Source organism: Schistocerca piceifrons, chromosome 3 (genome assembly GCF_021461385.2).
Source record: "Schistocerca piceifrons isolate TAMUIC-IGC-003096 chromosome 3, iqSchPice1.1, whole genome shotgun sequence".
Classification (NCBI taxonomy): domain Eukaryota; kingdom Metazoa; phylum Arthropoda; class Insecta; order Orthoptera; family Acrididae; genus Schistocerca; species Schistocerca piceifrons.
Genome location: NC_060140.1, coordinates 217,212,298 through 217,224,701, shown reverse-complemented (window position 1 = coordinate 217,224,701; position 12,404 = coordinate 217,212,298). Strand labels below are relative to the sequence as shown.

General features: G+C 35.2%; 1 protein-coding gene across 1 annotated transcript in view; it reads right to left on the bottom strand.

Annotated features, from left to right (window-relative positions):
* LOC124787768 (dynein beta chain, ciliary-like) overlaps positions 1-12,404 on the bottom strand; it is an 834,683-nt gene that overhangs the window by 151,312 nt on the left and 670,967 nt on the right. Inside the window, exon 67 of the mRNA XM_047254657.1 lies at positions 4,816-5,121. Coding sequence (XP_047110613.1) covers positions 4,816-5,121 — 306 coding nt within the window. The remainder of the gene's footprint in view (positions 1-4,815; positions 5,122-12,404) is intronic.

Genomic DNA, 12,404 nt, shown 5'->3' with positions numbered 1-12,404 from the left:
TTTTTGAAAAAAGTCATCTGTGAAAACTGACCAGTGCCCGATGAGAACTGGAACTAAATCCAAGGGGATTATGGTAAACTGTCTATTTTTAGCAAATGGTATGGCCATTCTGTCAAACAATGTAGAAATGCTAGGATTCAAATTGAACTGTTAAATGAAACTTCCAAACAAACTGGCCTGCAGATATCATTTGAAAAAACAGAAGTATTCACTAACATCGAAGATGCCCCTGCAAAAGTTTGGACAAAATATGAAGATATCAGCAAAGTACAAAAATTTAAGTATCTGGGTGAGATCATTATGAAAAATGCACTGGACAGGAAAGCGCTTAAGGAAAAAGTACATGAACCTGAAATAGTCTAACTAGCATTGTGCTCAATGCATAGCTATAAAATGCTTTTCACAAAACACTAAGACACATCAGTATGAAATGGTTCTGAAGCCAGCTGAAACCCTGTGCCCAAATGTAAATATAGGCCTCTTCAAAGAAATGAGGAAAAAGAACCCAAAATTACGAAAAAGAAATCATGGGAATCAACTGGAGGAATGACATGCACCAAAAAAGATCAATGAGGGATGTCTATGACAAAATATGAAAAATTAAAGATTCAATCTGTAAAAGATGTATACAATTTTATGGTCACTTCAAATGAATGGACAGGAACAGTTGACCAAGATCTTCCACTTTTTTAAACAATATAAAAGAAGACCTCCAGCTCCTTCAAATGGAACACAAATGGACTTGAAACAGGGATCCCTTCAATTAGTTGGTTTCATATCCTATGGATCATTCTGCATGATAAAATGTAATCATGTGAAATGAGTCATTTTACATTCATATCTCAAATTAATTTGAATATTGTTACATCTGAATATTAATAAGTTTTTTAAAATATAGAGATGTGAGGAATTCTTCTCTGGAATAGAAGAGTTATCAAGGAGAAACTTTTCAGTTTGTTTTCAAATTTTACTTTGCTGTCTGTCAGACATTTTATAGCACTGGATAAGTGATCGAAAATTTTAGTTGCTGCATTGTGAACCCCACATTCTACTGAAGACATTTTTAATGTATACTAATGAATGTCATTTTTCCTTCTGGAATTGTAATTTTGTATGTCATTGTTGTTTTCGAACTTTAGTGGATTATTTACAACAAATTCATGAAGGAATAAATATACTGTGAAGCAGTAATCAGAATGCCCAGCCCCTTAAACAGGTACCTACAAGACGATCGTAGTTGGGCACCACATATTATCAGTGGAGCACATTTTTGAACAAAGAAGATTTTTTGTTAAAGATGAATTTCCCAGAACATTATTCCCTATGACATTAGTAAATGAAACAAGCAAAATCTGTCAACTTACTCATTTGTTCCCAAGATCTGCAATGATTTCAAGTGTAAGTGTTGCTGAAATAAGTTGTTTTAAGAGTTCCAAAATGCACCTTTTCAAGTTTAAATTCTCATCAGCATGGACAGACAAGAACTTGAAGTTTTCACCCTATTTATTATTTCCTCACCATGTGTTTAACTTATTATTGGTGTAGTACCCCTAAATGTGCAGAACTGAATATTTTGTCTTTTTAAAACTGAGGATGAGACCATTCATAAAAAGCCAGCAATGGCACTTTTAAGAACATAGTTTACCATCTCTTCTGTTTCTATATGTATGCTTGCACTGATAACAATACTAGTGTCATCAGCATAAAGAACTAATTCTGCTTGTTGTATACTAGATGGAAGATTGTTTATGTTATCCTTGGGGAATCCCATACATGATTTCTCCCCAGTCAGAGTAATGACCCCAGATCAGAATGGCTGAATTACTAAGTACAGCTTTGCACATTCTATTGGTTAGATATGACATTATCCATTGGTTGGCTATACCATCAGTCTCATAAAACTTTAATTTATCTAGGAGAATAATGTGATTGACACAGTTAAATGTCTTAAACAGGTCACATTAAATTCCAACTGTGCACCATTTTACTATTTAATGCTTGTACAATTTCATGAATGTACATGTAAATTGCATTCTCAGTACAGCATCTCTTTTGAAATCCAAACTGTGATTTGTTAAGAATATTATTGTTGCTCTGGTGGGATACTGTTCTAGAATACTTGTATATCACCTTCTCACAAGTATTGGAAAATGCTGTGAGCAGTGAAACAAATTGGTAGTTATTGACATCTTTCATATCACTTTTCAATAGGTGTTTGACAATGGCATATTTCAGTCTCTTTGGAAAAATACCTTGAGTTATTGATGCATCACACATTTTAGATAAAACCAGGCTTATTACATGGGAACGTATCTTTAGTATTCTATTGGAAACACTATCGAAACCATATCAGCTTTTATTCTTGAGAGAATGTATAATTTTCTAAATTTCAGAAGTAGTAGGTGATACACTCACATGATTAAATTTTATGAGAGTTGCTTTTTCAACATGCTGCTGCTTTCTTTTCCATACTTTCTGTTATATTTAGGAAATTATTATTAAATATTCAGTATTTGCTACCTGTGACTCACCATTTATAGCCCTTTGATTCAGGTCAACAGTGATATTATCCTGTTCTGTTCTGTGGCTGGATGACTTGTCTCTCATCTCACTACATTCCATGTAGCCTTAAGTCTGTTGTCAGAATTACTGATTTATGACATTATGTGCATGTTTATGGCTTTTTTAATAACTTTTCTTACTAATTTTGAGCAGCTTTTGTAGTGTGAAACTACTGTAGGATCTCTACTTGTTCTTACTAACAGATTCATTTCCCTTTTCCTTTCATAAGCTACTTTAATCCCTCTAGTGACTCATGGTTTTTTACATGGATATTTAATGTTTTTTCTGGTTAGCTTATGCAGAAAGCTATTTACAAGTAATGATATGAATTTATCATGGAATAGATTAAATTTTATGTTAGAATTTGGTTCACTATAAATTTCATCTCAGTTCATCTCTTGTACACTATTCTTAAAAACATATGTTTTGGAGTTTTTATTATTCAAACTGATTTCCACTGAGGAGCATCCATACTGTAGGGAAATATGTTATCTATCCCATTTAACTGTGCATCATGATCAGAGAGAGCAATTGTTATTTTCTTGCTTTGAGCCTCACCAACGAAAACTGACTTTATCCACCCACTGGAAAGTTAATTACTGAGATCAAACTGTATGATCCACATAAAGTTTCCAGATCATTTTTCCTATCAGAGTCCTTAAGAAACTCTGCACTGAAGTCACCACAGACTATCAACTTCTTGCAGCTGTCTGACAGATAGCGTAGTAAGAAATCCATATTCGTCAAAAAGGGTTCAAAATTTCTCAGTGGGGACATATATACAGTTACCTAAAAACTGAACTATTTTCCAGTATTACTTCACAAGCACACATTTCTAGGTGCTGTTCACCACAAAATCTACTTGCCTCAATGTTTTTGAACTTGTGTTCTATATTAACAACTCCTCCCATTTCCATATTAGTTCTGCATGAATAAGCTGCTAGGGTGTAATCTTTTATATGTAACTTATCTAAACTTATAGTTATGTGGTACTCAGATAAGCAAAGGATTCCTATCTTTTCAGAGCTCTCAGAATCTCAGTCTCAACTTATCATTATATAATCAATCTGAAACTTCCCAGTGTCTTCAGGTCTCTTCTGCATATACAAAATTCTTAAATCATTCGTAAACTATGTGTTTGTGATGATTAACTTAAGCTCGGTGCAAAATTCTTTCGTGTGCAAAATTCTTTCAGGTTGCTTCCTTTTTCATTCATTTCCCCAAGTTCAAGTTCTCCTACTGTTTTTCCTTTTCTTGTTTTTTTCTACTACTGAAGTCCAGACCCCTCCACAATTAAATTTTTGTCTCCCTTAACTAACTATATAATTTCTTTTATCTCATCATACATTCTTTCAATTTCTTTATCATATGTGGAATGCTTATAAACTTGTCCTGTTGTGGTGTATGTTGATTTTGTGTCTATCCTGACTTTGATATCTTGTTCACAGTGCTGTTTATATTAGCCTAAATGAACTACTATTTTCTTATTCATTATTTGAACTACCCCTGCATTACCCCTATTGGATTTAGTCTTTATAAGCCTGTACTCACCTGAACAGAAATACAACTCATCATGCCACTGCACATCACTAATTCCCACTATATCTAACATCAACCTATCAATTTCCCTTTTTAAATTCCCTAATCTACCCACCCAATTAAGATAAGTAACATTCCATGCTCTGACCTGTAGAATACCAGTTTTGTTTTTCCTGAAGACAACATACCTCTGAATAGTCCCCACCCAGAGATCCAAATGGTGGACTATTATACCTCTGGAATATTTTACCCAAGAAGATGCCATTATCATTTAACCATATAAAAAAAACTGCAGGCCCTCATCAAAAATAGCAGCTGCAGTTTCCTCTTGCTTTCCCCCATTTGCATTACAAACATAGCAAGGCTATGTTGGCTAATTTTACAAGACGAGACCAGTCATCATCCTGACTGTGACCCCTGCAGCCATTAAAAAGACTGCTGCCCCTATTGAGAAACCATACGGTTGTCTGGCCCTCCATTGTGTTGGCACCTACGGTACTACTGTCTAAATAGTTGAGACAAACAAGCCACCCCTTGCCAGCAGGTCTGTGGTTCATGGGGAATCTTTATGCTTACAGAACAGAAACATCCCACAAGTGCATTACACACATACTCTTCGAATAACATATGTCCATAAATATAAGGAAGTGCTATTGTTTTATAATGAAATCCACACCGGTATTTTGTAAACATTAACTGTATAGGAGTACATACCTTTAAAGAAAACTGGTAGATAGGGTTGATAGTATTCAGATCATTGAGAATGAAGTACAGGAGAGATGCTCGAGCTGCTGCCGGTCTGTATAGCTCCCGAGCCTGGTCAATCTCAACGGATGTCACACGGGCCTCAGCAACTTTTCTTTCAATTTCAGCTGCTGTCCGTTTTGTTGTCTCTAGATTTTCTACAAGTGCTGTGTCACCCAGTATGTTACCACCAGCAGAAGACAACCTTGACAGCAAGTCATCTTCTAACTGTTTTAACATTATTTTAAAGTCATTCTGTTGTTTTGTTAAGTCAGCCTGTAAATAAAAGAGTAATTATTTCAAGACAATATTGTCCAACACATACTCAAGATGATAAAAATGGACTGTTCCCATGCTAAAGAAATTAGAAGCTGCAAGTAAAGTACGAAGCCTATTGGTGGAAATGGATGCCACTTATTCTTTGTCAATGCACAGGATTGAGCCCACTTTTAATTATCTGCTAGTCCATTCTGTATATTGCAGAAAATATGAAGAGGCAAATAATAGTCAGTTACACCCACCAAATAACAATGATTTGATACTGTAATACTAAGTACACAGCAAACTTGATGCAGTGTCATAGAGGGGTATTCAGGAAGTAAGAAATGTTTACAATTTATGTGACAGACATATTGTATTCACAGAAATGTGAACAAGTGCTAACTACCACAGTTCATCAGAATACATGCAACTATTAGAGAGAACAGGAACTCCTATGCTTGAATAGCTTGCAATAATGTCCAAGAGTATCTGTATGCTCACAGCATGTTTAGTACACTTAGACAGCCAGTTCTTTAATGCACAGCTCAGAAATTCATCGCCACACTGAAAAGTGTACGGTGAACAGATACTGGGTGCATTAGTGTTATGGAGATAACAGAAACAGTTCAATAAAGGATCCAACAAGATGCACAGGATGAGTAGAGAAAAGGAGAGGCAAGGCAGGGATAACTCACCATGATAACTTCGTGCATTTTCACAAATTTCTTGTTCACTACTGCAAGAAACTGTCACAGAAGAACTGAACTTCTGCAAATTATGTGCCTGCAAGAACCCACATTTGCTAACAGAAGAACATACAAAGCTGCAAAAGAATTGGCATATAAATGCTTCAAATTGGTAGGCCTAATGTCCAGAGGGCTATGGTTTTTGTAATCATATTGTGACTGTCAATGAAACTTGGTGCTTCTTGGGCCTCCACAAACAAAATGACAGCTTCTTACCACTCAGAAACCGCTATAACCTGCACATGGTTGTTTAGGACAGAAAACAATACTGCCACTGAATTTTTTGGAGCATATTGGAGCACCGATATCAGCATTCCACAAAGAGAAATGCTGTACAATTCAAAACAAGTGCTGTGGCAAGCTGAGCTATATTTTTCTTCTCCTTTTTCATCCACAATTGTTCATCTCCATATAGCAGTTGGAACATTACATACTATGGCTGGGAAGCAGTTTCCTTTCATCCTAAAGTCCCAACATACCCCATTCAATTTAATTTTCATCTCCTTTTGCACTTTAAAGTGTTTTTAATTGGCAAGAGATTTCACCATTAAAATACTACTGAACAAGATGCTAACAATTTGTTAACATTATGGATAGCATAACTCTTCATTATGGGGAAACAAAACATATTATCTACTTACTACACAATAACTGTCATGTTAGAACACAGTCCAATGTACATGAACTCCTTTATAACCCAACATTGTGTTCTGGAAAATTTTGTGTTCTTTTAATTGGCTAGTGGAACTTACTTTCTGCAAATTATTTGAATTATGACACTTCAAGATAAAGTCAGAGATTATATGTTTCATTCCCTACTTGCGAAGCTCAATACTGTTGTGCCCTGAAAGAGAATGCATTCATAGAACAAGCATAAATTAAACGTACACAAACAATTCCTGTGGCAAATTGACTGTCAAATCATTATGCAAATTTGGTTGTATATATAGGGAGAGGTAGTAAGAGGATGAGATAGGAAAGTGGTGCCAGTGAGCTACGTTATTGCAGGCAGGGAGAGTTGTGTGGAGCAAGTGATGGAGTGGAGGAATAGTTTGGGAGTAGGGAATACAACAGAGGCAGAGGATGAAAGAGGGGAGAGAGTGAATGTACAAGTCTTAACCACATCCTTTGCCAGGGCTTAAGCTGCCTATCATCATGCCTGATAAATGAAGAACATCCTATTCACAACCCATCAGACTAGGGATGGTGGCTATCGCTGAACCATTAGGTTTTTGGTTACACCATTTTTTTTTCTCCCTTTTATCCTGCCTGTGAAAACTGTTCAATATAACAGGTTTCTGAAATTACTGATTTTTTCTGTTATTTCCAGCAAAAATGTAAGCCATGAAATAAAGATACAAGTATTGTAAGACTCCAACAGACATTTGCATTATATGTTTCAAGACAAGTAGAATCAACACATCAAATAAAACATGCAAATAAAAGAAAAATCGATCCATCCACCATTAACTAAATTTACAAAAAAGTAATAAGGGGTTGAATACTACAAAAAATCACCAGTATTCACCTGATGATTTTAAATTTTTGATACTCTGCTCACAAATCATGTTGTAAATGAGCATCATATTAGTATTTAGACATTACAAATAGTCAATGCAAAATGGTGAAAACTGAGCTTGGTAAAGACTTTCTCATGTTAAGTTGTCTGTTTCCAGGGGCTACATGCTGATAAAGGCACATTATGTAGACAAAGGCAGCAGATCAATTACTTCTTATTTTTATTATAAACAATAAATGAACTGTCCAGTTTTCAATTTATTATTGTTGCCATAATTTACTTTCTCTTTTATTATTTCATAGAAATGGCGCACAAAAATTAAGATTTTGTGTAAAATTTGTAGCATTCTTTGTGTTTAATTATTTCCAATGAAAATCCTGTTTTGAAGTCAAATATATTTACTTTTCAACAGGAATTTCAACATAATTGATTTTTTGCTAACACAAATAAAAAGGCATAAAAAAGAAAACAAATGAACAATTTAGATACTATGCAGAACATAACATTTGCAAGGGACAATTACATGACAATACTTAAAATTTTCGTAATGAATTAATCTATAGGCCAATATTTATTGTTCAGTCTATGATGTGTTGATCTGTAAGTTGACTCCTCTTATAAGAAACAATATCACTGAAAGACAAACTAATCTTCCAGAAGCCACATAACATCGTATATGGGCTATAAATGAGAAGCCTAGCTTACACCCTTTACACTGCTCCCAAAAAACAAAAGGAATGACTTCTGAATAGTAAAGGAATGCTGAAAATCAAGCTCTATTACATTCAGAAACAAACCATCAGGCTCCACTTGCCCACTCTTGGCTACTACCTGATCATGTGATGCAGTTGTTCTGACTTCCTCCCTTTGCAGTAAAGATTAAAGTTTACCAATTTTGTCCAAATAGGTTTTTACCTCATGGGTTAAATTCTGTAAAAGCTTTTCTGGTAATGAGGTGGTTTTTCAGATAGGATTTTGTTTAGACTGTGTTTCAAATAGATTTTTCTTAATAATTTTTCAAGAATGGTTGCTAGAACAATAACATAACCTCCTGATATTACTGACTTCTGAAAATCTCCTTTGCAACCTTTTTAAAAGACTTTAAAATATCCAATGTTACTGACAATAAGTCAATATAATTTAAAACTTACAGACTACAGATGGTGCCACTCTGCAATATACCTGATGTTCAGTTATGATGGGAAGAAACTGCCACACAGACCAGGCGAAAGCATGTCTCGTACACTTCATGTATACGCGTAGCAGCTAATAGGCCATGCCATGTGGCAACAGGCACATTATTGTCTCAGCAATGTAGTATCGATTCTTATGTCACGTGTTTGTTGCTCATTTCTGTCAGCATTGTTATTAAAATAGCACTACTCAGTTTTTCCTTTTTTTATTAGAAAGCAAATAAAATTTCTTTAATACCTTGTTTCTTAAAAATAGTTTTGCTTAAAAACCAAAAATTTTAGGACTACTGCAATGGAAAGTTTATATACCGGTTTAATGACCCTGTTATTAGAAACAAATAAAAAAAAAACTGTTATAATCAATACCAAACAAATACCTAAGAGTACTGGTTATTCAGAACAAAAATACCAGTATCGGTTTTAACCAGTATGTTTTTCCTTTTCCTACTGCCGTCCTCATTTCATGGCTTTCAACCACTTTTCATTGCAGAATTAACTTCTACTTTTTATGGCATATGTTGCTAAATCTTCTTGCCTTGTATTGTTACTTGGATGCGTGCTATTTTCTTGCATATTTGTCCCCATGTTTAGGTGCTCTGTATTTTAATTCTGAACTGTGCATATTTGTTTATTTACTTTTAATCCTCTTCACAATTACTTTCCTACCAGATAATTATACCTCACCTCATGTAGCAGCACACATTAGCACATATGTTGTCTGCTACTGATTCTAGAGTAGCACTCTTTCCATACCTCCAAATTTGACACAAGAACTTTTTGCATTTTCTCATCTTTTCTGCTGTTATTTGTAATTCCTTTTACACATCTCCAGTGTTTATTGCTGTTCTATATTATAACTGTTCATAATATCTTAAATTCGTAATTCCTATGCTACAATAAAATTGTTCTCCTGTCAGGCTTCAAATGCCAGCTCTTTACATTTCCTCAACAGTGTTTTATGATAGGAATGTCATCTTCACTCCAAGTATTCTCGCTTGAGTTTGTAAAGCATCTCCATAATACTCACCTGTTGATCGAACCTACCAGTAACAAATCTAGCAGCCTGCCACTGAATTGCTTTGACATATTCCTTTAATTCAGCCTGGTGGTGATCACAAACATTCGAGCAAGATTCAAGAATGGGTCACACTAGTGTACTATATGTAGTCTCATTTATGGATCAACCACACTTACCTGAAATTATCTCTATAAACCGAAGTAGGTCATTCATGTTCCATACTACTGTCCTCATTTGCTCATTCCATTTCATATTGCTTTGCAACATTACACCCACTTATTTAGTTGAAATAATTGTAACACTATTCATGCTGTATGCTAACATTATGGAAATGATTTTCCTACTCATCGGCTTTGACTTACATTTTTCTACATATAGAGCAAGCTGCTATTCATTATACCAACTAGAAATTTTGTCAAAGTCATCTTGTATCCTCCTACAGTCACTCAGCAATGATGACTTCCTGTTCCACAGCATCATCAGTAAACATCTGCAGACTGCTGCTCATCCAACCTGCCAGATAATTTATGAATTTAGAGAATAATAGTAGTCCTATCACTTCTTTGGGACACTCCTGATGATACCCATGTCTCTGATGAACATTTGCCACTGAGGACACTGTACTTGTTTTTGTTACTTAAGAAGTTGCTGAGCCACTCACAGTTCTGAGAACATATTTCCATATGCTCATAGCTTGGTTAACAGTCTGCAGTGGAGCACAATCTCAAACACCTTCCAGAAAAGTAGGAATACAGAATCTGCATGTTGACCTTCATCTATATTTCACCAGTTACCATGTGACAGCAAGCTGAGTTTAGCACAACCAATGCTTTCTAAAACCATGCTGATTTGTGGATACATGCCCCACCATCTCAAGGTAATTTATATTTGAACTGAGAATATGGTCAATAATTCTGCAGCAAACTGATATTGCTCTGTAATTTTATGAGTCCCTTCTGTTACCATTCTTATATACATAAGTTACCTGAGCTTTTTTCCACTCACTTGGGTCTTAGTGCTGGGCGAGACATTCACAATAAATGCCAGCTAAATAAGGGGCCAATACAGCAGAGTACTCTCTTTAAAGCCGAACTTGGTTTAGGAAAGAAACAAATGAGGGTTTTTGTGTGATGTGTTACAATCCAAGCACAATCTGTCACCATGCTAATATATGTCCCAACTTTTACCCTATAAATATCTTGTGGTCACTGTTCTTGAAGTTATTTACTGTAGTGGACCTGCTATGCAGTGCTTCTAGAAAGTGTTGTGACCTCTTGACAACAGACTTCTTTAAGTCTCACAGGGGCAGATGCTGAAAGAGAGCTCAGATCTATTCAAGCTACTAAAACAACAAAGTAACTTTTGAGATAATTCTTCTGTATTATAAATGCAATTTTTCAACTGTACAACTGCATTTACATCTGTGGGTGAACAAATCTCTCTTAAAAAGTACCTCAAAACAGATCACAACATGTATTCAAGTACTGATATGATATTACACAATGACAGGTCTCATATAATCTTTAATTTTTCTGGTGTTATCATTATCATCCAGGTCATTTGCTTCCCCATAGCTTAAGGGACCCTGCACAGTGCATAGAGACACTCACTCATCATGTGTTGTCAATTTTCTGAGCTGATGTCTTTTGCACACAGTCTTCACATATGCAAAGCAAGGCATGCACTATGGATTGTTCCACAACCTAAACAACATTTCTGGTTTCCACAAACAGCTTTTGTTGGCCTGAGTGGTTAGAAGTAAAACACATTTTCTGCAGAATCAACACGTCACACTACCGATTCCCCCACTGAGGTGAAATATGTCATGAAACCCATCTTACTTGACTACTCACAAACATCACATAACACTGAAAAATGTCAACAAATAACAATAGTTTTAACTTTCATTCAGTTACTGGTATTTATGAGAGCTTAACTCTCCCCTTTGCATTTTCATTTTAGAAAAAATATCTGTTGCATAATGCAGCTTTTACGGATGAAAGACAGAGAGTCTAAAATAGCCTCATTTCACATTTAACATACTTCATTCAACATATTGGTTTATGTCTATTCAACAGTTTATGCGTATTCAACTGTTGTTCATTGCATGCTACAATGTAGTAAATGACTTTGCAATTATGCATTTTATTGCTCTATTTGTACTGGAGTTCTCTCGTACATTATCCAGTTAGTTTATACTTATTATTTCATTCTCGTAGCTAAAATTATAAGAGATATTTGCCTTGTTTGTTCAGCTACATCATTATTGGAATACTCTTACTCAAAGGTAATTGCATTTACTTTTCTTTCAATTCACTGATTACAATAGCATGATTTTCTCAAATTTATTCAGATAGAAAATATTTAAGTTCATTTTACCATAGGGAGTTACATCCTGACATTTTGATCTACACCATTCTCCACAATTTCAAATCTCAAGACTGTGGTAAGTCAAACATGTGCAGAAAAGTAAATTCAAAGAATCATCACTGCCCATGTACGTCTGACCACTTCAACCATGTGACAAACAGTCACTGTACAGCTTCCCACCTCTGTAAGAACTGCATTTACACTTTGTCTTACAAGAAGATAGTGTATGAATGCATTTTTATCTTTTCATTGTGAGCATCCCTTTATTAATCCGTCTATACAAAAAACAGTTCAAGTCATTCCATCTGTGGATTCATCTAACTATGGATTAGAGCGTCCGTTTCCTGTTTTCAACTATCCTTCTCCTCTCCAATGCATACATAAAACTGGGTATGCCCTGTCTTAAATCTTTAACAACATGCACAGCCTCTAACCCTTATCTTTCTGCATCT